At 39.2% G+C, this 27,119-nt stretch overlaps 2 protein-coding genes across 2 annotated transcripts in view; one reads left to right on the plus strand and one right to left on the minus strand.

Annotated features, from left to right (window-relative positions):
- Positions 1 to 23,954, plus strand: tuft1b (tuftelin 1b). Its single transcript, XM_034705651.1, has 12 exons — positions 1 to 282; positions 15,467 to 15,544; positions 15,627 to 15,722; positions 15,854 to 15,928; positions 16,094 to 16,159; positions 17,551 to 17,640; positions 18,380 to 18,490; positions 20,110 to 20,333; positions 21,712 to 21,817; positions 22,180 to 22,263; positions 22,453 to 22,547; positions 22,711 to 23,954. The coding sequence occupies exons 1-12, from the start codon at positions 229 to 231 to the stop codon at positions 22,781 to 22,783; spliced, it is 1,152 nt and encodes a 383-aa protein (XP_034561542.1). The 5' UTR covers positions 1 to 228; the 3' UTR covers positions 22,784 to 23,954.
- The window catches only part of LOC117828484 (protein C1orf43 homolog), an 8,770-nt gene continuing 5,435 nt past the window's right edge, over positions 23,785 to 27,119 (minus strand). Inside the window, exons 3-7 of the mRNA XM_034705654.1 lie at positions 25,770 to 25,878; positions 25,615 to 25,668; positions 25,114 to 25,280; positions 24,963 to 25,021; positions 23,785 to 24,651 (exon numbers count right to left, since the gene is read on the minus strand). Of these exons, the coding sequence (XP_034561545.1) occupies positions 24,444 to 24,651; positions 24,963 to 25,021; positions 25,114 to 25,280; positions 25,615 to 25,668; positions 25,770 to 25,878 (597 nt within the window). The 3' untranslated portion in view covers positions 23,785 to 24,443. The remainder of the gene's footprint in view (positions 24,652 to 24,962; positions 25,022 to 25,113; positions 25,281 to 25,614; positions 25,669 to 25,769; positions 25,879 to 27,119) is intronic.

Below are 27,119 nucleotides of genomic sequence, written 5' to 3' on the forward strand. Positions count from 1 at the left end.
CAGACCTGCAGGGTTCACTTTTACCACCTGGGCAGACTTGCAGACTGAGCAGACGGAGGGAGCGAAAGGGAGGGCGGCTCAGGTGTCTCCTCACTCTGTGTGGGTTTGTTGAAGTGTTCAACTCACTTCCGAGGAGAAGGGATGTACATTTCGCTCTGACAGTGACACTTTCCACTGTTTAAGTCTTGCACGTTTACATGCGTTGGCTTCACTTTCCACGTTGCAAAGATGAACGGTGACGTGACGCGGACTGGGGAGAGTGGAGAGAGCAATCAGGCTAACGTGAGTGAGAATTAAAACTTCAATGTTTTCATGTAAAATTCGACCCAGAAATCGACAAGGGTGAGGCTTTCGAAAAACAAGTTTTCAGCAAGTCTCTGGGGGAATAACCGCACTTAGTAGTTTTTGTGGTACCAATGAAAAGCTCAACAAGGCAATGTTTTTCACAGCTATGATTGAAAATGTTTGTTAGTAGTCTGACATTAGTCTATCACTTGGTAAAGGGGATTCTAAAGATTTCCTGGGCTCGTGAAGTTCTCAGTGAGCCATGGCAAGTCTACTGGAGGACCAGGACCAAACTTAGTTGAGTGAATGTTAACTACAATCACAGAGTTCTGGTTTTAATCTCTGTATACAGACTTTTCAAGGAATAGTTATATAAAAATCATTAGAAAAAGTAAAAAGCCTTGCTTTATATAAAAAAGATAAGACAAAACTGGAACGCTTTGGCCAAATTAAAAACAACTTTGAACTTTATTTCATTGAAAGGATCCTTTTGGGAAAAAAAACAACTGCTCCAAAAGCTTCTTCTCTTTACTTTATAATCATATACTCCAGAAGAAGCAATCTTAAAGACTTACACAGCCCAACATAAAGCCCTCTTTTTGAGAACATAAATACTTTTAAATGTAGTGTATCAAGTGTAGCCTAGCACTTTAAGCATAAATAGGGTTACAATAAGCTCTTTTTTATATACAGATTACATTTTTTTTGCTTCAAACAGCAAGAAATGAATAAGACCCATTTATAATTTTGGGCTTTTTAGCCTTTATTGACAGGACAGCTGTAGAGAGACAGGAAATGTGGGGAGTAGAGAGTGGGGGAAGACATGCAGCAAATGGTTGCGGCCGGGTGTCAAACCGGCAACCCCTGCAACGAGGATATGTGAGGCCAACACTGCCCTGTTTGTCATCATTAAATTGATGCAGTATGTATTGGTTATATAAATTGATGATTGCCAAATGATTTGCCAATGGAGGATATTCATCTCAATTGACGGATCAGAGCCTTTGCATTACTTTTGACTGATTGGGGATTGGCAATTTGATTCTATATTCTCACCCAGATCATTGACATTAGATGTTGTAAACTGAGCGCAATTTGCAACAAGCAAACACACAAGTAAGTTTAAGTTTAAGTCTATTTCATTTATACAGCGCCTTAAAAGTAAAACATGTTCTGCACCGAGTAGCTTCAAAGGAACAGTCAGGCTATACACAGCCAGCATAAAAACAGACAGTATACAGTTTAGAGTAAAAATAGAATAATTTAAATTGGTAAAACATTAATAAAAGCAATGGTATAAAGGTAGGCTTTTAGGTGTTTCTTAAAAGCCTCAACAGAGTTTGCCTCCCTAATGACCTCCAGCAGGTTATTCCAGAGCCGAGGAGCTGCTATCGAGAAAGCCCTATCCCGGTCTTTTTTCTTGTTTGATCGAGGCACAGCCAATAAGCCCTGCTGAGAGGATCTGAGGGGTCTGCTGGTGCTGTAGGGGTTGAGAAGTTCTGAGATGTATGATGGGGCAAGACCATGGAGGGATTTATAAACAATCAAGTAACTTAAAATTGACCCTGTGGCTAAAATGTCAGATATTTTAAACTGGAAAGCATGAAACAGTCCATCTTCAAGAAGTATGCAATACAATCGTTTTATGAGGTGGTAGAGGTAGAGCTGCGTTCAATACAACCAATTTGATACAACATCTAAAAACATGCAACGGAATATGATGTGTTTATTAAAGCAACAGAGGAAAAGGCTTCTGGACTTTAAAAGGAAGGATAAACATCCTTGAGAGAGCAACATACTAAATAAAAGTTACAGAAAAGATGGTTCAATTCATCACTGTGGACAACCAGCCTATCTTGGTGGTAGAGAATGCAGGTATTTGCCATGTTTTGTAGCTATTGGTTCTTTATGCATATTTCATTGATGAGTAATTTTCTCCACACCTTTGTTTCTACATTGGCCAATAAAACCTTTGTGTTGTTTTAAACTTGACCCGTGTGATAACAGATATACCATAACACACACTTGCATGAGCTTTGGTGAAAAGCATGAACTCAATGAAGTGTTGTGCCAATTTTTGGATTTAATGGCATGATGATGAGGGCAACGTGCCATAAGCTATTATATATTTCATTACCTCTTATAAACCGGATTGAGACCTTGGGCTACAGTGAGTCAGTATGAAATGTAGGGCAATCCGGGACAGAATTTAGTCTTGGATTATTTCAAAGTTTTGGCTGACATTGAATCCAATGTTTGTAATTTGAAGTAAAAACACAGAATTTGTTCATCATTTCTGGTATGGATAAAAACAAACCAATCAAGTGGCAGGTGTGACTGTTGGATCACACTGCCTCATGTTGCATAAGTTGAACGTCCCTTGCTTTTTGTGTAACATTCACTTTTGCCCAACATGTGTCACTGTGTACACAACACTGTAACCTGATTATAGGGTTTGTGTGGAGCCTCTAATTGTAATATTCCAGTTCAGGTGTTCCAAAGAATTAATAGGAAAGTGCCAGGACTTGTTAGGTTGGTAAGTTAAACAGAAGTGTCCCATTCTCACTGACAGATTTATCAGTTATTATCTGTTATCTAACTATCTATCTTACTCTGGAACATGTGATCCAATTTGTCTAATGCCTGCCCTTTACTTTTTACAGTTTGTTGCAATGACGTCATCGCAAACTCCAACACCAGCGTATCAGCTGTTAACCAAAGTGATATTGATAAGGGTTTAGCAAATGAAAGGTCAAACATTGCATAACATTTGATCATGGTCAAAGGAAGTCATCTGCCTAAAACAATGAGACGATAAGTGAATGCCTGTCGTAACAGCTCATGCGTCAAGAAGCCGGCATGAATGAACAGATCTTCTATTTATTCAGATATCTGGCAGGAAGTGGAGAAATAAAGTCGTGCCTCAACTAAAACGTGCTGCAGATGAACTTTTTGCCAGCTGCCAACTTTGATCTGACCAAATGATGATTAAACAAATGAAAATGATTAGATGAGTCATTTCAGGACTTTACCTTACCTAGAAGTTTGTAGGTCACATTTTGAACCTAGCTAGCTGTTGGTCTCACTATAAATATGAGCTTTCTCTCTTCTTTTGTGACCAACTTTATCCACTTTAAGCGCATTTAGCAGTTTAATAGTTTTTGACTGATCCTGATGAATGATGTAGGTCAGTTTGTGTTCATACTCATAGCGTGAGAGCAAGAAGAGCAAGGGCAGAAGTTGTCAAGACAGGTATATAATTAAGATAGCTTGGCTGGATTGTTATGGCTGTTTGGTAGATCCACAGTGTACTTATATGGTTAAAAAGAGAGCTCCATATAAAGCCCTTTGTGTGTCACTGACTGTCAAATGGCATGTTTGTACCACTGACATATCAACACAGGATTGTTTATATATAAACACTCTGTCCAGATAGCTTGATAAATAACAAGGTGTTCAGTACTTTCTCATGCAGGTGCCTCTTTAAGTGTATGACATAATAACAGAATTTTTCAAACAGAAATATTTTTTCATTATCAGTGTATCGGTCAACTGAATTCTAAAGTAGTAGATACGTTTTTCAGTCCATAGCATTTTAGTAGATTGAGAAATAAAACCTATTACATCATTCAAAGCAAAAAGTGATGTTTGCAGATGTCTTGTTTTGTCTCAGTCATTCCAGGAGAATGTAAGTTTACATTGGATTAAGATTAAGGAAACCGTGGTGCTAGTTCAGCTCATCAGTTACATTGTGTGCCCCATGTGCAGAGTTGAGGATCCTCAGAGCAGGTCAACCGGGTTTGATTCTGACCATCAGCCCTTTGCACCATTTTTTATTTTTATTTTTAAACAATGTCTTTATTGACATTTCATTGTACATTGTGCATTATACAGACATTGATATAATGTTGTCATATGGTACAATACGAAAGTCCCTTTTTTTTCAATAACAAACAAACAAACAAACAAACAAACAAACATAGCACCCCCTCCTACCCACATACACACAAACCTACCTCTCTCTCAAAATCCATAAAGGACACAAGACTGAATCTCTATTACATCCAAAGGTCCTTTGACGAAAGTATCATATACATTCACATATACAAAAAGATAAATTACATCAGTTTTCAGTGACTTCATCCTTTTTCTGAGATCTACCACCAGTCCATTTAAGTATCCCATTCTGGGTTTTCAGCCTGTAAAAGCCCTCCTATATCTCCACTTGTAATATAATCATTAAATGGTTTCCAGATTCCCTCATGAACTGTTCATTTGTTTTTCAAGGTATACGTTATTCTCTCCATTGACATAGACTGTGCCATATTTTTAATCCAAGTATCTATTGTAGGTGCACCAGTTTTCCTCCATTTAAAGGCCAATGTTCATTTTGCTTGCAGTATAGTGAAATCAATAAACATGCATTGTTTGGTTCTCAAATTAAGACCAGTTGGATACAGGTGTAACAATATCATCTTGGAGTCTACTGGAATATTCACTGTCAAAATAGTCCTGACTTTATTGATCACCTCCCTCCAGAAGTTCCAAACTCTGTCGCACTCAAAGACTGTATAGATAATGGACATAGTATCCGTGACGTCTTCCATCTGTTCCTGAACGCTGTTTTGAAGCCAATTGGCGGCGGCAGCCATATTGGTAATGCGAAACTTAACCAGTCAAAGTGTGACGTAAAGAGGCGGAGTTTGAGCCTCCTAGCCAACAGCTATGTGTTCTTGTTTGTCAGTCAAGTCAGACATGTCCTTATTTGGGCAAAACTTCATAATCTTAATATCTTCTGAACCGTTGCGTTAGAAAAAATTCACCCCCCTTACAGTGTGTGCCGATAGAGAAATTAGCTAAGTAGAGCCAAGCCGTTTTTTGAACCAGGCTGTAAACATGTTTATTAATGCTGCAAAGATCGTCTTTTTTGAATTCGTGTCTATGTGGTTTCTGGTGTTTCTGCAGCCAGCCTCAAGCGGATTCTCGATGAATTGCAGTTTATAACACTTCCTCATGGGCTTCATAGTTTGAGACCGGAGGTTGCTGCTTGGTCGCATTCCTAAATCCAATGTATAAAAGTTCTTTGAGCATCATTACATTCAAAACAACTGTCTGGTACATTGCTGTTATATTTATTCAATTTGACAAGGGCTACTTAAGTCTGCATTAACCACTTATATTGAAGTAATTTCTAGTTAGAAATGTTTGGGCTTGGGTCTGAGCCTCCTAACAAACTAAGTTCAAGCTATTGTCTGGAATATCCTCCTTCAAGTCTGCCCTCCATGCCTGTGCGCCATGTTATTCCCTTCTCTCTCTACCCACTTTCTTTCTCTATTCATTGTCCTATCATCTGAGTAAAGGCATAAAGCACAAAATAAACTTGAAACGGGACTAAGAAAACCTTGAAATACACACACAAGAGGGGAAAACTTTCTAAAATGTGTGTGAAGAATGAATTAAGTCACTAAATCCTTCTCAAAATAGTTGCTCAATGGTTTTCTGTCAACTGTTTTCAACTAAAATAATCACAAAATAATACACAATAGACTTTCAACAGCAAAAAACAACATTGAGTTATTCACTCAGCACTGAGATCATCAGTGCTGAGTGTAAAGTAAAGTCAAAGCTGTGAAGTTCCAGATCGTCTGGGACTCTCTAACAAACACAAGCTTGATCATGTTTGGAGTGTGCCATTTGACTTGTGTTTGTACAGTTTTGTTTACACTGTACACACTCCTGTGCCAGAGACTCTTACATAAAGACGCTTCATTAATCTTTGTTATATAACTCACACCACACATTCCTCAGAGTGCTGCTACCTACCACTGTCGCCAAGAGCCAGATTAATGCTGCCCTCTTCATTCCACAGTTTGATCTCTCGGTCACTTATTATCCTCAGTTAGTTTGTACAGCAAACATTCAAGCTGCACATTAGTGGTGAGTTTAACCTTGTCACACATTTGCTACTCCATATTGCGGCACATATTTTTACTTTTGCAGCAATTTGAATAAAAATAGAGGACAAAATTACAGCTCACTCTTCTTTTACATCCATGAAAATGTTATCCAGCTTAGATTCACCATACACTAACGTCTTTGTGCAGGACAGTGTATGGTATAATCAGAGAAATGTTCCCTCCAGTTCTTTCCATTGTGTACTTGGCGTTGCAGTCCTGCAGGGGAGGCTAACAGCTATGTGCCTCCCAGCGTTGGCACTGCAGCTCTGTGACTGGAGGAGAAAAGGGCTGGGCAGCCGGTGGAGCCTCACCCAGCCATGTAAGGCAAGACAGCCGAGGCTTCCCACGCACTTAGTCACACGCACAGAGTCAGTCTAGATCACAGCTGCATGAACATCACCGGGAAGGGTCCCTCACAGCTTCATCCGTCCAGGTAGATATCTCAGAGCGCCGTCAGAGAGAGATAAGGGTCTGTGTTTGGGTTATGTTGGGTGATGGCACTTGTGGTTTGTAGTTTTGTCTGGTTTCTGAGGGTGTTGGGTGTTGTGATTCAGTTGGTCATGTCCTCATAGTGAACTTGTCATACTTAAAAACAGAGGGATAAAATCTTTCACAGAGATCAAACCACTCCAAAAAGAGACTCCTCTGATTTTTAGATGCGAAAACAGACATTTATTTACATTTTCTCACAGTGGACATCACGCCAAACACTTTTTGTTTAATGTGTGTGTGTGTGAGTTTATCTTTATTGTGTTTTATTTGACAAAGATAACCTAAATGATAAACTGCCATCACGTTTTTCCATATAAAATGACTTAAAAACACTTCAGAGTAACACCTGAAAGTCAGTTACTCTTCATACTCTGTAAGACATATTTGGTTACACACAATGTTGTGGTAACAAATACTGTTGGCATTAATCATAGAGGCGCACATAATTACCATGTCTGACGTGTGATAATAATTGTTGTCAGATGTGCTGATATCAGCACTGTTTCAACCGTATCTTATCATTTGTGAAGTTTGTAGTGGTGTTCAGGGTAATACATTGTTTTCACGGCTCTTGGTTGTTGATGGATGGATTTCACACCTTGCTGTGATCTCTGTTGGCGCTCGGGTTGGAATTTCGATACTCATGCTGGTGCAAAAGGTGATGAACTATCTCTGGATGTGCACCATTTTTTATTCTTGGCTGTCTGAGGAATTTAACAAACAGACGTGATTCATCGTTCTTTATCAGTCTCAGACAGCCTGCACAACCGTGATGTCATCTGCAAATCAGCAAACAACAGTCATAGATAGAGGTGGGACAAAATAAGGGATAGACCGATTATTGACCGGGCCGATTATCGGCGCCAGTATTCGGCATTTTGACGCATATTGGCATCGGCCTCTTTTTTTTAAATTTGAACTGATGGCCAATAAGAGATCAATTTAAAACTGGGTTATTTTGGCTCATTTCTCCCTGCAGTTTCTCATCACTGGGGACGAGCTGAGCAGCATCTGTTGTGGCCCCTAGAACTATTAGTGATTAAAAACTCATACAACCCCACTCAAAAAAACTGAAATATCCCCATAAAACAAAGATAAGTGAAAGATTAACATCTCAGTTATATTGAAACTTTAGTTACCGTAGAAAACTTTAGGGAGATATTTATTTGTTTAAGTTTTCATTGAACTTTATAAGAAATGCTGCTGAGCCTGGGAGCTCCCTGAACTCTGTGTTAGAATATTAAAACAAAGATGTCTATTGTCTAAGATAAAAACACATGTTGTGTGTTTATGTTTAATAAACAATATGCTTAAAGGCATTTAAACAAAGTTAAGTGTTGGAGTTTGTATTATTCAATACATTACTGCAAATGAATATCGGCTCAAAATATCGGTTATCGGCCGCCTTGACTACTAATAATCTGTATCGGTATCGGCCCTGAAAAAAACATATCGGTCTATCTCTAGACAAAATCATTAGGCAGAAATGTTATCATGACCATAAGTAGTGGTATCACATCATGAGTTACCCTCCGATTTCCCATCATTACTGATGGAGGAGTTTGTAGCTCAATAAGTGGGATTGAATGGTCTTATATTGATTGTGTGATATCACTTACTGTATGAGGATGCTCTTGTTCTTGATAATACAGAGGTAAAGCAGTGATGTCATCCCGAAGTCTGAGACACATTGGACTGATTTGTTACCACTGGTTAGTGTATGTAATCTAATATGCTGTGTTGTTTTTTTCGTTTTCTGGATACCTGACAGCCAAACATAATTAGATACTACAGTATGTCTTGTCCTTCACCATCCTCTACCTCAGTACATCATCCAAGTCTTCTGCTCTGCTCCACTTTAAACTGCATTGTTCTTTCTTTCGCCCTTTTTATAATTGTATGACTCTGCAGTGCTGTAACGAAGCTCTGCAGTCGCTCCCTTTTGTTAATATCACCGACGCACATTCAATGGCAGAACAACCTCGGCCCCACCATTACGCCTCCATGACTTGCATAAGGTGACATAACACACTTGAAACTGTGGGGCCTTGAACATGCTTCATAAAGGGGCTTTTCATGACACACATACTCAGCAATCCCTTTTAATTTACGGAACACAGTCGTTATAGGGAACTCAAAAGTTACATTTAGGAACAGGAAATAAGCGTTAGTCATCTCTTTTGAGCAGACGTGATAGACATTATCTAACTTGCCTATCAACTATGAAGCTTTCCCCTTTTTTTTTCTCACATGGTAGGAAACCTTTTCTGATATTTAGTTGAAAACAAGACATTTGGTGACTTAATTCTAGGTTGTTTCAGGGAATAATCAAGATTGTTTTCACCATTTCAGAGAATAAGCTTTTATCACAGTAATCAAATCAATTAGTAATGATTATAAAAGTAAAATTGTGCGTTACTGGATGATGTTGAATTGTAGTGTACTGTATTTTACGACAAACACATCCACGGTGCTCCCATTTCAGAACTTTGGTTGCACAGTTAAGCTTATTTAACCAAAAAAAAAAGATGATACTTCATAAAAAAGGGTTTAGTATACAATCATCAAGAAAAATAATTGATGTTTACTTGGCTTAAATGTACACTCATCATTCAAATGTGATCCCTGAGATAGCGCCAGACATGTGCCATGCATTTACACCATTTGACCAATCAGATTAAAGCTCACAGTGACTCAACGATGTTTTAAAAATGTGCAGTTCTCTGAAACACTGAATCAGAGTTATACAGAAGCAGCGTGAGGAAGCTTTTTTTCCTCTTCCATTACCTGATATGACAAAAGCAAAATGCTAGAAACTTAAAGTCGACATACAAAAAGGTGCACTGAGCAGGTGGACAGCTGTAAATTACTTTCCCAGTAGACAGGTTAGCGTTAGTATGCTCTGTGTTGTCCCAAAAATGCAGAGTATTTAACTGTGCTATGTTTATCTTTGATGTTATCAAGGTCATGGGATATGATTTATGTATCCCTCAGTGGTAAACAACAGCATACTGCAGTTAATATAATCTCAACCCTCAGAGATGAAAGGCATCCTTAAATGATTTTATATGTGAATCATTTGACAGATAGAAATGTGTCTCTTCACCTCTAAGAAAATCTGAGGTAACTCCCGGAAATTAAAGAGACACAGATATGTAGCGTCCCCTGAGCTGCACAGACAAGCCTGCTGGAGCGGCACTATGAAGTTTTCCCCCGCTTCGCCTCAACACTGGAGGCAGATAGTTACTGCACTGTAAATGCACAGAGAAGATAAAAGGGCTAATCACATTATGTATGTCAGGAGTTCCAGTTTGCACTTGCCTACGCAGCAAAAAGAAATGTTTATCAGAACAAAGCAGAAGAAGTAGATAATGAAGACGCCATTAGAGCTCCATTACTGAGAAAAACAGCATCATTTTCATAATTGTACACATGTTCTGACCCAGATCTGTGCTGTTCTCTTAGTGAGTACATTCATTGTAGTGTTAGCAGTTTGTCATATCTTAACCGGACAGGCCAGCACAGCTAAAGTATGCAGTAATTTAATGTTTAATTTCACCCTGGAACAAGATGAAGTGGATTTGACTATAATAACACTTTTAAACACCTTCTGCAGGAGTGGTTCATAATCAGCCTCTCTTTCATATAATTTCTCTTTGACACTGTTTCCAAGAGCTCAGCAGTTTTGTTGATTCAAAGGAATAAACTTCACGACTCTGTTTCCTTTAAGGTTGGATATTCAGTGCTTGAACTTCTGAACCACCTCATTTTATCGTAGACAGGCTGTTTTCCCTTTTTGTTTATCCCACACTCAGTTCCTATTTTCCTGGGCATAAAGTTCACCAGAGGACCTCCTCAGGACAGAGGATCTTCTCAGAGGCATATAAAGTTTGCACATAGCACAATTCACTGTTGAGAATTAGCTGATTCTGAGAACGGAGCTTGTAGTTATTTACTTTGGTGAAAACAGATAAAATCTGGGACATACACTACAGTTTTGTTTGTTTAGAAAGCTTGAAATGTAAGTGTGTCCGCGTCTTCCACAGAATAGCGTGTGGCGAGCTGCAGAACATTATGTTTCTGTGAACAGACAACACCTCCCAGGGTGTGTCCGTCCCACGATCCTCTACTAGAGAAAAGCCCTCGAGCTGATCCTCTCTCAGATCACAGAGGGAACTGCCAGCCCGCCTGTCACTGCCGCAGATTTGATGGTTTTCAGACATTGCAATTATACACAAAGAGCTGCCACTCAGGCGAAACCACTGAGTCTTTGTTTGACTTGCAAAGCGAGCACAGTGGTTGCTTACGACTGTAACCAAATGTATTTTCCACATGTAAAGTGCTGGACTGCCTTTCTTTGTTTTTAAGCTTTACATTACTGGACTGAATGTGTGTCAACATGAATCACTGCAGGCATGTTCATACACACTCTGAATCTATAAACTGTTTCCACCCAATCACACGCACGCATGCACGCCTGTTCTGTGTCACAGTGGCTAGACACACACACACACACACACACACACACACACACACACACACACACACACACACACACACACACACACACACACACACACACACACACACACACACACACACACTCTCTCTTACATAACTGAGTATATTTTTACTGCAGCATGTAACTGTTTTTGGGAGTTTCTGGGGATATTTACTGTTTTGCAATCGTATTGACAAACGGGCAAATTTTGACCTCACCCTGACAGCAACATTTAGATTTTAACCCATTAATAGATTATTTCAAAAGTATGTTACCAAGCATTTTGAAGCTGGCTTCACAGAACATAATCCATTTTTAAATTTCAACAGAGATGATATAAACAATTGTGTCACCCTTCTGCACAAGTGTTATGATTTCTCACAGATAGCAGGTAACAGGCGTCACATGATCACCCATGCCTGATGTCATCAGACGCACAGCAGAGTGCAGGTGTAAACTTTGGGCTGCTGTGTCTGGTGAAGTGCTATGAGTTATCACACAGAGCTGAGATTTTGAGCCACACTCTTGTAGGGTTCCTGATGACTGGTATCTAATGTGCATCTTGATGACGCCATCGCCATTCATGGTGTTACTCAGAAGTTGGTTACAGTGAATGAGTGTTCCCAGGAAAGAAGGAGGGCTTAAATTAATAAGCTTTCATAACAATAAGCGTTAAACCAAAAGTCTAAATGTTTGCCTTTGTCTTCAAAACTTAAGTTCTTCATATGTACACCTCTTTGTTGACATGTTGTGTCATAATTCATGCGTATTCTGCTGCTACAGTTGTTATTTCCCACATTGTCGTCATACTTGGAGCTAACACCACTTTGTGGTATTCAGAGAACGTGTCGGCGCCTTTATCATTCCTGCTCTGTAATCACAGGTGTCCTTTTGACAAGGAGCGATTAAAGGTGTTTAAAGAGGTGGCTTCAGTATCTTTACAGTTCATACCTGACTGTGCTTCATGAGAAAATGTTTCTGCACCTTTTATGAGTGACAGCCGCTAACAGATGACATTTAAGAGTTCAATGCACTCGAAGGGTGTGAGTGTGAAATATGCAGAGTAAAATACTGAGACATAGAAGATGATTTTTTTTTTCTTTACAAGTTTAAATATATACTGTATGTTCTTAAACACAATAGAGTCATAAGATCCTAACGGCAGAGCCAAACAAGACAGAAAACACAACGAAGAACTGACATATTTAATGTAAACAAACAAGCTTAAACGACAGCCGATCTAAGTTCCTCGGGGAGCCGAACTGAAAACGCTTCGTCCCCTCGAAACAGATAAAGATCTCTGCCCGAGGATCGCAAGGTGCATAATGGAGTGTAAGTCTGAGATATAACTGTGGCAGAAACCATTTAGTGCCTTAAAAGTAATCCATAGAATCTTAAAATCAATTCTTACTTGCAGCCAGTGTACAGATGCAAAAACAGGCGTAATAATATGATCACATGATAAAAGCCTGTTAGCTGCACCGTCTGAAGGCTGCCCGGGGATTTTGCAGCATTGATGTTGAAGCATGTAAAATCATCTCTGTCTCTTTAAAAGTTAAAAAAGATTGTATCTTTTAAATATTTCTAAGATGATAAAAACATGGCTGCACAAGTCACATCTGATCAACTCAAATGTACGACATAAATCAACATCCATTATAGGAAAAAGACAAGGAGGGACATTCTTTAGCATGATTTAAGACAGGGGAGCGACATCTCTGTGTTTTGCATATTCTGTTTCATCTGCTTGTAAAAATACCGGTTTTACTGCAAAAAAAGTTGGTTCTGGAAAACACTTTTTATGAGCCAAGTTTCAGCTGCCACCTGTGTGACAGTTAACACCTGGTCTGCACCTGTACTGGAGGAAAAACCATCAAGAGGGGTTTTATTTAGCCTGTTTGCCTCTCTCTCTAAGGTCCTTCAACAAGGATCCTCTTCTGCTCTGCTTTATAGACCAATATTAAAAAAAATACAATGACCTTTGTCTACAGGACTTTGTTTGTGTGTGATGCTCTGGGTATTAAACTATCATTGTGTTTGCCATACAAGCCACTCTAATTTTGTCCAGATCTCTATCTAATTAGATCTGTTCCCGACACCCACATTGTTTAAATAAGCCAACTGTTAATAGCACCCACAGCGGCTCTTCAGTTTCAGAAGTATAGGTTTTGTGAGGTTGTGAGCATCCGCCCTGTAATAATGACTGATGCACCAATTAAGTCTTAACCTCATTCTCTTCAGGGTGGAGACACTGTGCAGGCTACAGCTACTGTACATACTATGTATAATAAGACATACGTGCACTCGTGCAAAACTCAACAAAGAAGCCAGGATTAAGTGTGACTAAAGTTGATGAGATAAAAATCTGTGTGTTACATAACTCACCTGAAATAGATTTCTTTGTCAATGGTTTGTTTTCTTTGCTCATTCAGAGATAAAGCAAAACGGTTTGTTTAGAGTCGTCCCTCGACGTACTTAAAGGGGTGTTGTCAAAGGAGGATTATGTGCTGTGTCAACGCAAGTATGTTTTTGCTTTTGGGAAAGGTTGTGCTGTCTTTGTATGGTCAAAAGGTCAGCTCAGTTTGAGGACAGGACTTTATTTTCTGTCATCACATTTTTCAAGATGGAATACATTTTTGACAGTTTGGAAACTCTTCGTCTGAAAGTTAGAGAAGCTTGTTTTGTAATTTTAAGCTATACTCTTTAAACACATGGATGATCTTATAAGCTGTCCATGGATGAAGGTCTACAACATGAGGCAGATCAAAGGTGCTGCATTATGATGTGAACTTAAACTATTACAATAAACACCATGCACCTCCAGTGAAGTCTGCTGTAGCCATCAGGACTGTTTCCATGTTATCAGGTAAAACCAAAGTGTCTGTAATTATGCAGAAAAACGTGATTTGGGGGAGCTTGGCAGCTCATCAAACACAACTCATGATAAAAATATAAAGGGGAGAAGAAGAACTTAGAAGAGAAGGGTGCATGAGATTATATGAGCTTAATGCATCATAATGAACTTACCAGAGGAAGAAACAGAACACGGAATCACTCACAAAAGAAATTGAAAGCTGGTGGGGAGTTTTATCTGTTTATGAAACAGTCTGTCATTGATACTGATTCCTTGTTGAGACTCACGAAATCAAACAAGACCGTCAGCAACAAGATTGATTATTTCTACTCTAATGTTATTAATTCCTGTAACTGCTACTGCATGGGTAGATGTCAGAAACAGATTTTTTTTTATGTTTTCACAGTAAAATCCTCAAAGATGATCCATGTGACTGTAAGGGGGTAATCCATAGAAATCCCTGGAATAAGATTATAAGATTAAATTAATACCGAAATAAATTATTGAATAGCCCACAATAAATTAATAGATAAATACAAAATAAAAATAAAGTCAATGAATCATTTTACTTGTACTAAAATTTGAACTAGATATATAAGTGAATAAAGTAAGATGGTATAAGAATAGGGTAAAAGTGAGACTAAAAAGGTAATGATCATTCCCTCTGCAATAGATTAGATTAAATGCATATACCTACTGTATAGAAGGGATAGGACACAGATACAGTACCTGCAAAATACACATAGACTAGAGAGATTCTCAAAGAGTAGAAGTGAACAGTAGAATGAACAGGAAACACTTCCTCTTTGTTCAATGTGGGTCATCAAATGCTGTCTGTATTTGTACTGAATGTCCCTTCTGACTACGTTGTGTTGATCAAACTGTTTTTTTCAATGATGAGGATTATTTCAATGAAGTCGTCAAAGCAAACATGATAAAATTAAAATCAACTGTCTTTGTTTTTGTTTCCAAGGCAACATACAGTAGTTGACTTGAGAGTGACTCATCAGTCACTTCTGTTTTTAGAGTTGGCATTTTTGTCTCTCTCTGGGTTGAACTGGTTTCATTTTCTCCTTTTGAGTGTAGTGGAGTGTTTGGTCATGATCACCAGACTCTGTCCTGAGGATTCAGTGGAAATGTGTCCTCATTGGTTGTTGCTAGGCACTCCTGTCTAACAGTGTGGCATCCACAGAGGGACTACAGTTTGGGGAAGTTTTACGGTCTAAAAGTACCCCGTCCTTGTCTGGCCCCGCCCTCTTTCTCACTGATGACTTTCATATTGAGCCTCTCCTTTCTCTCCATTGGCTGTTTTTCTCACAATCCCCACTGCTCCATTTACTCACCCAGTTTCTCTTATCCTCTCATCTTTCATTTTAGAACCGATGCAGGCGGCTTAGACTCACTCTGCAAGATCAGGACCAGTCAGGCTGCACCTCGGAGCAACACAGCAGCAAAGTAAGAAACAAAAGAATGGGAAAGTTTTGTTCTGTAATTTACAGGATGGACTTTTACTCAGCTTGTTTTCTTCTTGATGCAGGAGAGCAGCATAGCAGTAGTGCTGCCACATAAACAAGAGGAGGACAAAACACCTGAACTCATCACCCCCACTGAAGACAAAGTAGAAGTCATAAAGGTACGTCAGCTTGTTTTGATGTTAAGTGTTCGTTTACATTGTTGTTTTAAGGAGCCAGTCCACACTTAATGCTCATCAGAAGTGTTCTTTTCCTCCTGTATTGTTTCTCATTAACTGTCTTTGTCTTCCAGGTTTACCTCGAAGCTCGTCCAGAGACAGCAGAGAGTGTCAGGATGCTGACAGACGAGGTGTCACAGATTCAGGAGGTCAGTGTGTGAGCTGACAATGAGTCAACACTGAATTGCTCAGTGGAAAACATTGGAGTGTGTGTTTGTTTAAGGATAATATGTGGGTTAAGTAAGGTGAAGGGTATAGCTGTGTTTCTATATGATAGACTCGTCTTTTAATATGGGGTGTGCTTTTGTTCCTAGGTGAGGTACTGTCTGAAGACTCTGAGGGAGCAGATGGCAGCAAGGCAGAACACTAACAACAACAAGGTACACTCCCTTTTACCAGGATCAAGACTTTTTCTGAATATAGTGCTGATATATGAAGACAAGTAATTGTTTGGTCATTTAACACAACATTTCTTGACTGCGCCTGAGGTCTTTTAGTTGTGTTAATTGCGTGTGTTTGTTTTTACCATTGAAGCTCCTGTGAGGAGTTTTTAGCTGGGGGTGAAACAGACTGACATCAATATTAATGTCTCTTTATGACCTTAAGAGGTCAAACAAAATCACCAACAAGAAGAATGACTTTTTTTTCAATAGCTACTTTAGTAATAGCTAAGTTACTATGGTTAGAATAGTTACTCTAAAACCACTGGTGGGAGCTGGGGGTTGGTGTCAGACAAAAGTGATGTAAATGCATGCTCCTGTTACAGCCTTTTTCAAATGTTCCACGGCACAAATTCTTGAGAAGTGTTTCTACTTTTGGCTGTTAAAAAACAGAAGAGTGACACATGGGATTACATGTGTACAGGGCAAAATCAGCAAAAGGTCCCTTCGTCAGATCAGACCTGCAAAATTAGTCCCTAATTTTATTCACTACCTTTATTTTGCAAATGTATTCTAATTTTTAACGTTTTACCTCTCTACTTTTATTGTCTGTTTTTACTGTTTTTGTGAAGCACTTTTTTTACTTGTATTGAAAAGTGCGATACAAATAATTAAGTATTATTCGTCCACAGGTGGCGCCAAAATCTCCACAAACCAAAAGAATCCTTACAAGAGCTTTACAGACTGTGAATTTAGGCCTAGCTGTAATATTTAATTAATAATTAGCTTGTCATTTCATTTTTGTTTAAGTGTACCTCAGTGGCATTTTTGTAAGTTAGCTGCTAATTTAAATCAAAGTAGATTAAAATCAAAGACAAGTCAAACATGTAAATGATAACAGAGTAGGTTGAGAAAGCATCATACTTTCCCAGAGATGAGATTTAGAACTCTCAACAATATTGTCATATTTCCAAGTTAGGAGTATAGATCGAAAAATGTGTGCAGTTCCAGCAGATGTTCCTTGTTTCTGGGGGGAACATTGAATGGCTGCAGTTTCTCCTGTTTTTCTACCACCAGCAACTTCATTCCACATAGTTTCTCAGCCTGGAAATATTTTGAGATACTTTAAGTCCCACCTCTGCTTGTATTGGGATGTAGCCTCAAAAACAATGCTACTAAAAAGCAAAATCAGGGATGCTATGGAGTCTCAGGTTACTCAAGAAGTGCTTAAGCTTGCAGACGATACAGCCGATGATAAGAGAAGCTAAGCTGCTTTTGTTTGGAATTTTTTTGTGTTTTTTGAGGCTGTAGTGTCACTCGAATATTTGTACACTTAATGGGAAAAAAAAGATACAATACATCCACTAACGAGCCTCTTGTCTTTTCTTCAGTATCCCGCCAATGGCTTCAGAGTCACCGTGCCCAGAAACCAACCAGTCCTCACCAATGGAAACACAATCCTCAGTGACTCAGACCCTGAGGTACGTTTATCACAATTCAGCCTTCTTAATGTCTCCAGTAGAGTTTCAGCTGCTACAAAAAGAACCATGGGAAGTGGCCGAACACAAATTTCAAATGCAACTAATGTTACAGCTTGTATTTTAAATTTGATCTAAAAGGGGAAAAAAAACACCCGGACCTCCCTCTGTGTTTCACTTACACCAGCAAACTGCCTGATGACAAAGCTTAGCATATACAGAGCGCGCAGGAGCTCACTTACATTCTGACTAATGACACACACACACACACACACACACACTCGCACACACAGCAATATCCTATTTCACATGTATTATACTAGACTCAGCAACAACAACAGCACATCTCATGTAACACAACACCCAAGGAAGTAGTGTGAGAGCAAGAGAGGGAATGTGTGTGTTTTGTGGCTCTCCATACACACTGACCTGGTGAGCTATGGTTCATTTCACTGCCCTTCATACTTGGATTGTGAATCTGTGAGAAGTATTTAGCCCGCCTGAAAGACAGCTCCAGAGATAAAAAGATTATCTCTGCACAGTAGAACAAACATCCGGCTTTTTTTCTAATGCCTGTGTTACCTCAGGCTGCACCACACAGCCTTTAAAACACGTAGCAAAACGGCCTTTCAGCAGCCTCTCTTTATCTGTTTGTTAGCTCCCCACCTCACTCTCGGGTTGAAGTGCTTTGCCAGGTTAAGCCTAATTGAGCGTGTCACCTTCTGTCTGCCGGCACTTTCAGGTCGAGGATAATCTGGAGGAGAGTGTGAGGCTCAGAGAGGCGACCAGACGTCTGTACGCCCAGCTGAAGGAGATGGAGACGAGGCACCAGGAGGAGAGGGAGGCACTGCAGGTCTGTCTCACGAGATGAGAGTAACATGACACGCTTTCCTGGCTGCTGCTATGACTCACTCCTCTGCTGCTCGATCGTTCCTTTAATGATCCTCATTATGCATCAATCGTATCTGCGGGTTTCATCCCTCGTCCTGTGATTCTCTTGTGTTCGGCACATTCAGCTTCAGGCCACGTAGGGAAGCCGCACACAGAGTTACTTTGTATCATCAGCTGATCTGTTTGTACTGTGCAAGTCACCTTGTACTCTGTTAACAAGGTTAGTGGCACAAAAACAAATTAGATTAAAACCATTCCAACAGTTTACACTTTTACCCATTTCCAATCAATCAACTTAATTCTAAGAAAGCAGCAAAAATAGAGGAGGGGCATTTTTCTGACAAGATTGAGTCATTGGAAGAACAAGAAAAACAAATATTACACAATAAAAACATTTCAGCTGCTAACACAAACTGTATATTGAACGAAAGGCTTGTATATTATCTACTAGTTTATCTACTGGTATTATCTATAAGTTCGCATAATTCAGCAAATCCAAATTCTTCTAAATAGGAGGAGTTGAGATCAAATAATTTTCTTCAACGTGTAAAATTACATTAAAAAACCTACATGATAGAATTGACATTACCCTTTCTTAGCCTTCCATTGAAACTAAACTTCCCCATCCTCCCTAAAATAAATAAAACTTACACAACTCAACCATGAGCTTTTAGAGGATGTCGTTTCCCAGGTCATGGAGGAAACAAAAGGAAACACTTCCATTTTCTGAACACAAAACAATGAAAACAATGAAAATATGTGTCCCAATTCCTTCGTAGATAACTGTTAAAAGATATATACCATCTATTAAGCTTTATAGTGTTGTCTTTTTGCAGCCAGTTCACAAAACTTGAATACTTTACTGTTTAAACTCCAACTGCAGAGAAACACTGAAACTCGTGCTGCAGATCAGCTCAACCTAATGTCACTGCCATTTACTTTCAACAAAGACAGTCAAATTATGCTGACTCAGTTTTTATGTTTTTGTGTTTTTATTATTACCAAAAGTCATAAAAAATATTTTACTCATCTTATCTACTGAGATTTGAAAATGAAGTTGCTATAATCTGTGTTAAACAGACAACAAGACAGCCAGAAAGAAAAAAAAGAGAGAGAAACTTGTCGTTAATATTCATTGCAGTGAACAAACTTGCCTGGAATAACTCTTAATACTGTGCTGGCAGACTTTGCTGACATTTAGTGTTCCCTCATTTTCAGTTTTCTCTCCAAATAAAGTGGATTTGATAATCTGGCTAAATGTGATTGTCTCTGGGTGATAAAGCTCTCTTCTGAAGTCTCAACAACTACTACTCTCCAAACACCTTTAAAGTCCCAGCACACACAAGAGTCCTTATAGAGTCTAACTGAACTTGCTCTTGGGACGGTGTGAGTGTGTTCATTTTGCGCTCATCTTTCATCTCCCTTTGCATTTTGTTGGAGTTGTTGCACCAATCAGAGTGGGACAACAATCCCCAACATCCTTAACATTGTAAACCCAAGTGAGGTCATATCAGCCAAACTAGTTCAGCTTAGCATAACAAACATGGCTAACTAAGCTCTATGTTTTCACTCTTCTCGCAGACCGAGTCAGAGGAGTATCGCAATCATCTGGCTGAGCAGTCGGAGCAGCTCCAGAAGGCGGAGGAGCTGTCGGAGGAGAGGGGTCAGCAGGTGGAGGAGCTGCAGAGGCTGCTGGGAAGCATGGAGACTGAATGCAGCGCCCTGAAAGACAAGATGGCTGCCGGGGAGGCAGAGCTGCTACAGCTTCGAGGAGATGGCGAGGAAGGAAAGGAGAGCGAGGAGAGGTGGGATAAGAAGACAGAGAACAATACGTACACAGAGCAAACAAGCAATGTCATGTAGGAAAGTGTAAAGTTATTACAGATTGAGTCATCATATTTTCACATCATTACACAAGAAACAAGACAACATGCCCATTTACAAGTTTGGTATAGTTGTCTATAGGAGAAAAAAGCTTCCCATAGAATGAAGTATAAATAATAAACATATCATGACCCCCCTGGTCCAAGTTACAAAACCCTTACTCTGATTTGCATGCCAATGCTCTATTTTATCCAAACAAAGTTTAACATTTCAAGATGAATGGCTGACATCAACATGATGTTCACTTTTGATGCAAACACATTTTTTTTTTCCTTCCAACTAAAACTAAATTACTTTCGGCAGAAATTTAGTTTCAAGCTGAACTCAGCTTTTGTTCACTGTTGGTGGTTGACCTCAACCAACCATAATGTGTAATTTCAGTGACAGGTTTTGACCTGAAGTGCTTGTTATGTTTTAACATCCAACTTCTTGCTTTATTGTGAATCCAGCGTCAGGTTATGACATCAAACCAACTTCTGGTTTGTCATCAACCCTACAATGTTTGCTGCATTAATCACACATTGGGTTCTCGTGTAGTTTGACATCAGTCAAGCATCAGGTTTAAATTTCAATCTCATGTCAGGTTTTGCATCAATCTAAAGTCAGGCGTCACTGAAACATCAGGTTCTGGAGTTGGGTTTAGACATCAATTCATGTCAAGTGTTGACGTTGATCCAACGTCAACACTTCGACATTTAAAGTCAGCCCGACAAAAAAAAGGTTATTTTGTTAATCTAAGGTGAGGTTTTGATGTAAAACAAGTCGTGTTTAAATTCCATCCTTCATTGCATTTTTACACCTTTTCAAAGTTTTCACTTTAACTTTATGGAGGATTTTTAGGTCAGCCCTATGTCATGTTTGCATCAATTCAAGGTTTAGTTCTGAAGTCAGTCCTAGGTCACATTTTGACAGCCCTTTTGACCCTTGTGAGGTTCTGTTTTTACAAATTTCAATTCAATCCAACCTTTAGGTTTTGATATCAATTGCATTTTAGCTTTTGATGTCAACCTTTCGGCAGTTATTTCAATGTCTCTTGACATCTATCAAACCTTAAGTTTTGTTGTCAACCTGACATCTGGATTAAACATTAATCCAGTATTAGCTTGTGTTGTCAATCCAACATCTAATTTGAAATCTATTTGATGTCAGGTATGAGTTATGGATAAAATTAATTACATGACTCCTGTAATGAAATAACGAAATCATTATTTCAGCATTTCTCTTGTTGTTAGTCTTTGTTCTGTATTACTTACTTTGTTTTAGTTTGACAGAGTTTCTCCTTTATCGTCATGTTTGTAGATGTGAAGAGCTGGAGAAGGATGTGGCCATCCTGAAGGAAAAGATTCATCACCTTGACGACATGTTGAAGAGTCAGCAGAGAAAAGTTCGCCACATGATTGAACAGGTATTAAAGCACACAAGCAGCACGTCGACTAGCAACGTAAGGCGAGCACTCACAACCAAACACACACACACACACACACACACACACACACACACACACACACACACACACACACACACACACACACACACACACACACACACACACACACACACACACACACTACTAATGAGCTTCAGGTGCCCGTAAACACACAGGAAGCCTTTAAAAGGGAAATTAGATTTTGAGGAGGCAGACACACAGAGCACTCTTGATTAAAGGGAGGGGAGTTGAGTCACCCGTCATGAATAAGTGATGCTTCATCTGCTCCTCTTAGGAAGGTGAGCTTTGTGTTCATGTTGCTTGTTTTGTCTCTGAAACAGCTGCAGAATTCACGGACAGTCATCCAAGAGAGAGATCGAGTCATCAGCGACCTGCAGGAGAAGGTGGCTTTCCTAGAGGCTGAGGTCAGGAGCTTGACTTGGTCAAATTTTGTTATTATTATTTCTATCAGTGAACTTTTTCATATTACCTTATTTGTGACTTTGGTTGAGCTTTCTCTGCGAAAGCTAAAAGACAAAACCATTTTTCCAGTCAAACAGAAGATGAAACACCGGTCTGCCTCTAACATTGTTATACCTTCTTTCTGTCTGCAGAACAGAGAAATGCATGACCACATGGACTACTTCCTGTCAGGTCAGGACCCTCCAACCCTGACATCCTCAGATAACAGACCAGAGGTTGTTTACAGGTAAGCCATTGGTTTCCAATTAACATTCCTGGTTATTGTCTTTTCTCAGTTAGCTAATATGTCATACTGGAAGGAATTCCTTCAATCAGTCATGCTGTAGTTTATTTTTAAAGAGAACTGCATGACTTTGATCTCTCGATTCCTCTGTTCTCCCTCTTCACAGTAAACAACTCAAACCAACATCATCAACCAGCAAAGTGCTCCCGTTCATCAAAGTCATTGAGATCAAGTCCTGAACAAAACAACCACTCAGATGACTGGATGTGGAAAGAATTGTAAATATCTATTTAATCATCCACAGGAACGTATAAAACACCGGTCTGCAGTGATAACAGAGGCTGGCTCTGAAGACCTCATGGTGGCAAAGCTTTGTACCTCGTAGCCACCCTTTAAGGCTGATCCGCATGCCTTTCCTGACTTTTGCAGTTTGAAAGAGAATCTAAAAGTAGAAAGTTAAAAAGGAATTCAGAGTAACCTAAAAAAGAAACAAGGATGGAGCTGTGCAATGCAAAGAATTTTGCTGAACTACTGATGCACTTTGTTTGAACATCTTGACTTCAGTAAAGTTCTGTGATCTAAAGTTTCCCACCTCCACTTCTTTCCTCTGCAGAATCTGAAATCAGCTTGTTTGAACAGATCAGTGTCAAATGATGGGTCAAGATTTTAAAAAAGGCTGTTTGTTTTATCGTGATATTCTGTTACACACATTCAAAATGTGTGATGTACAAATAGTCAAATAGTTCTGAGTGTTTCGTGGATTTTTTCCTCGAACAGCCTCCCTCCTGAGCGGCGGGGCTCAGGTCACATTCCTCAGTGCTTTGCACCACATTGCCAATGGCAGGCATACAGTTGTTAACATCGAAATATGATTTATGTTTAACTTAAATACATATCTCTCTGACATGACAGTGAGTTTAAATATTAAGAGTGATTGTGCTTTTTAATAATTCGTTTTTAACACTTGTTAGCTAGGCTGTAAAAATCATACTATGCTTAAGGCTACTTGTAAAGCTAGAAGTTGGTTTGCTGCCAAGTTCTCCGTCTGCATATTTCTTACATTTCACTGAAATGTTGCATATTTGAAACAGCTCTTATAAACTGCTCTATTTTTCCACGGAGTAATGCATCTTTTGTCAAGTCCTTGATATTTTTCTCTGACGTGCTTTCTGTTGCAATCCTGGACGGACATTTTTATAACACGTGTTACGATGTACTGTGAACATTGTAGATAGATGAATTGAAGTTCAGTCTTTTTATTGTAGTCATTGTCAAATTGTATTTAAATACAACAAATGTAAAAACTATTTTCTGTTGTAAAGTTTTGACTCATCTTCTCTCCTGTTGCATCTTTCCTCTCTAACCTTGTACTGCCACCTAGTGGAGATAATAAAGACACTTGAAAATTAAGAGTTTGGTTTCAGGGCTTTTTTTTCCTTTAACCACAAAAGTGTGCAACCTCACATTAATAAAAAGCAAACACTGTCAAGAAAATAAATTACTGTTCATATAAACATCTTCATTCTGTACAAACACTCACAAAATTAATATATAGGGAAGTTAAAAAATGTGACTTACATTTGAATTTTTTTTTACATAGATTACATTGGAAACCCAGCCAGGTTTACTACAATCATGTTTGTCCTGTGAACACTCTCAAAGGTCCAAAAATAGACAAAAGACCTGGAACATGAAAACAGAAGATCTGTTCCACAAGACAAAAGATCTTATGACTGAAAGACTTAAATTAAAACCAATATCACATTTATAGTAACATGAAAACACTGTGTATGAAGCTGCTCACAATATACATTATGTTTTCTTGAACTTGATGGTTGATCCTCAACGTTTGGTTTCCCTTTGGACAGCATGAACACACATTCTCCATCAGATGTTCCCTTACAGCGTGCTCTCCAGTGTGTTGTAATTGTCTTTGAAACTTTTGAGCTCCAGGAAGTGTTTGGGCCTCTTGCTGCGCTGTCCGGTGGAGGGCAGGTAGGTGACCTGGATGGTGGAGGGGGTGCTGCGGACAGGGGAGCCGGTCAGGTCCTTGGCTGCAGACTGGTGATGCTGGTCCAAGCTGGTAGTGCTGGAATAGGCCTTCACCCTGTGGGAGGAGAAATGTGATAAGAGTGTGTTAGAGCAAGATAGTGCTCCTGACCTGTATATGACCCATGACCCATAAACGAAAGGTTACACTTCACCATGAGGATTCTGCCTTACCAGCCTAAAAATGTTTTCAGACCTTTTCCAAACACATAGTAGTAGTAAGTACATTTACATGGTGGATTAAAATAAGTAATTCACGTAACTTTTTGCAGGCATGGTCACTTGTTTCGCTCATTTTTTAGTGCAAATGTATTCCTACCATGTTGCAGACTAACAATCTCAAGTCTGAACCAGTACAAGGTTACTTACACATCAGCTAGTTCACAGAGAGCCTGCTGGTATTCTAGAAACTCAGCTTCCCCAAACACCTGAAACAAAGAGTTTGAGTAAGATCAGTGGCATGTTACACCACACATTTAAAACAAATTGATCATATTCTCTTTAAAAAAAAAGTGCGTACCCCAGTCCCATGTCGAGCACTGTCATAGCCTTCAAGCAAACGGTCGATGAGCGCGCTGCGGCTGCTCTTGATCAGAGAGTGGGAGTTGCGCAACTCCAGCAGCCAGCTCCTGAAGTTTCGTCCAGTAAATGCACTCGGACAGCGGCTGATCTCCTGCAGGGGAATACCTGAGGGTCCACACAGGAGGGAACAATAAGAGAAGATTAGAGAAGATTCAACTGCAATTCTCCCCTATGGAGAAAACTGGGGCAAAGTTATTTAGTAAACTCAAACAGCAGGTTTAAGTCGTAAAGTTATCAATAATTTTTAAGGATTTGCAGATCAAAGGCTGTTTGATGTACTGCTTTCATAATGCATGAGACATGGGGAGAATTCAGTAGGTGTTGATAGTAATGAATGTCAAAATAATGGATTTACTTTTAGGATGTGATAATAGGAAAGTAATGTATGTACCTAACCTAACTAAATCAATCTGTTCTAAGCATCACATTTTACTCTTACCTGAGTCACGGATGGCATCCAGAGCTTTCATTCTGTACAGGTAGTTGTAGCAACCTTTGAAATACAAACATGTTTCTTACAATGCACAAAAGAAAGGCAATATTAACTTTAATGAAATACAGACAACAATAGACTGAGCCAATAAAATAACTTACTAATTTGTGATCCGTGCTTCAGTCTGTCATCATCTTCTTCTAGGAGGCGAGGTTCAAAACGGATCTCCTGGACCTTTGACAATCTGGAGTCAATCTCTTCCCTCAAACCCTGCATTCATAGAAGGGAAACATTATTAGAACAACAGTCATCATCTAATCCAACAATTCTTTGAAAACCAGTGGTGGACAGTAGCAGAGTAAACTTACTTGAGTACTGTACTTAAGTACATTTTTTGAGTACCTGTACTTTACCTGAGTATTATTTTTTTGGGGTACTTATTATTTTTACTCCACTACATTCTGAAGACAATTATTGTACTTTTGACTCCACTACATTTCTATCAGTGCTCTAGTTACTCACTCAGGGTTCCCACTCTTTTCCAGAGATCATTTTCCAGGACATTTTCAGTGATGATTCAGCTGGTACGACAGTCTAAATTTAGTTCCTAATTTAGTTCCTAAATAGTCTAATATGTTCCTCTCAGTGGAAGTCTACATTGAAAGACATGTAGTCTATGGCTATCAATAAAATCATCTCTTACATACTTAAAAATGATGGCAAATTGATAATAGAATAATGCAACCACAGATGTACAGCACTTCACTTTATTAGTGCAACCAAGCAACAATGATGGGCAACATCTCAGCTTTCTCTTTTCTCAAAAAATATAAAATGAGCTAAGAAAAAAACAAAAGAGCCAGCAACGGAATAAGGAAGCTGCCTTACTGAAATAATTAAATAATAATAATGATCAGAGGATCAGTGCATTAATGACCTAAATAGAACTGAAAGACAAAAATGGCCACAAATGTTTCTCAACTCAAACTCAAAATATACTTGCTGTATCATGATATTCATCCTGCTAAGTGGTCGATATAAAACAAACCAAATGTCACGTTTTTTTATTTGAGTTACTGTAAACTCTGAAAAAAATCGCACCGGTGTAAAGACGCACTCTGTATTTGAAGGTCTCTGAGAGATTTAAAAAAATTTAAACTTTCTTCCTGCATGGCGATGTCTATTATGATCACCGATGTCTACAACGTGGAGTTTCTGTGCAGCTGTGTCGCTCTTTTTGTTCCGTTTGTTTTCACTATTGGGAGTTTGCACTCCTACTAGCTAGACCAGGGGTTTTTGGAGCCAGGGACCCCTTACAGGTGAGAAAATTGTCCAAGGCCCCCTCATAATTGTAAAAACAGATTAAGCACATAAGTGATGTGTCATGATCAAAAGCTCTGAGAGCCGCTGCTTTATAGTGAATCAGAAGAGCCAGCTCGCATTGAGAGAGAGCCGACTCCCAGTTTTTTCCTTTCGCTGCTTAGCTCTCACAGTGCTCAGCCCCAGCTCTG

Source organism: Notolabrus celidotus, chromosome 16 (assembly GCF_009762535.1).
Source record: "Notolabrus celidotus isolate fNotCel1 chromosome 16, fNotCel1.pri, whole genome shotgun sequence".
In the NCBI taxonomy this organism is placed as follows: domain Eukaryota; kingdom Metazoa; phylum Chordata; class Actinopteri; order Labriformes; family Labridae; genus Notolabrus; species Notolabrus celidotus.

Coding starts and splice junctions, on each gene's coding strand:
- tuft1b (XM_034705651.1), top strand. CDS start 229: ATGAACGGTGACGTGACGCGGACTGGGGAGAGTGGAGAGAGCAATCAG. Junction 18,491..20,109: donor AGGAGAGGGAGGCACTGCAG/GTCTGTCTCACG, acceptor CTCTTCTCGCAG/ACCGAGTCAGAGGAGTATCG. Junction 22,264..22,452: donor TGGCTTTCCTAGAGGCTGAG/GTCAGGAGCTTG, acceptor TTCTGTCTGCAG/AACAGAGAAATGCATGACCA.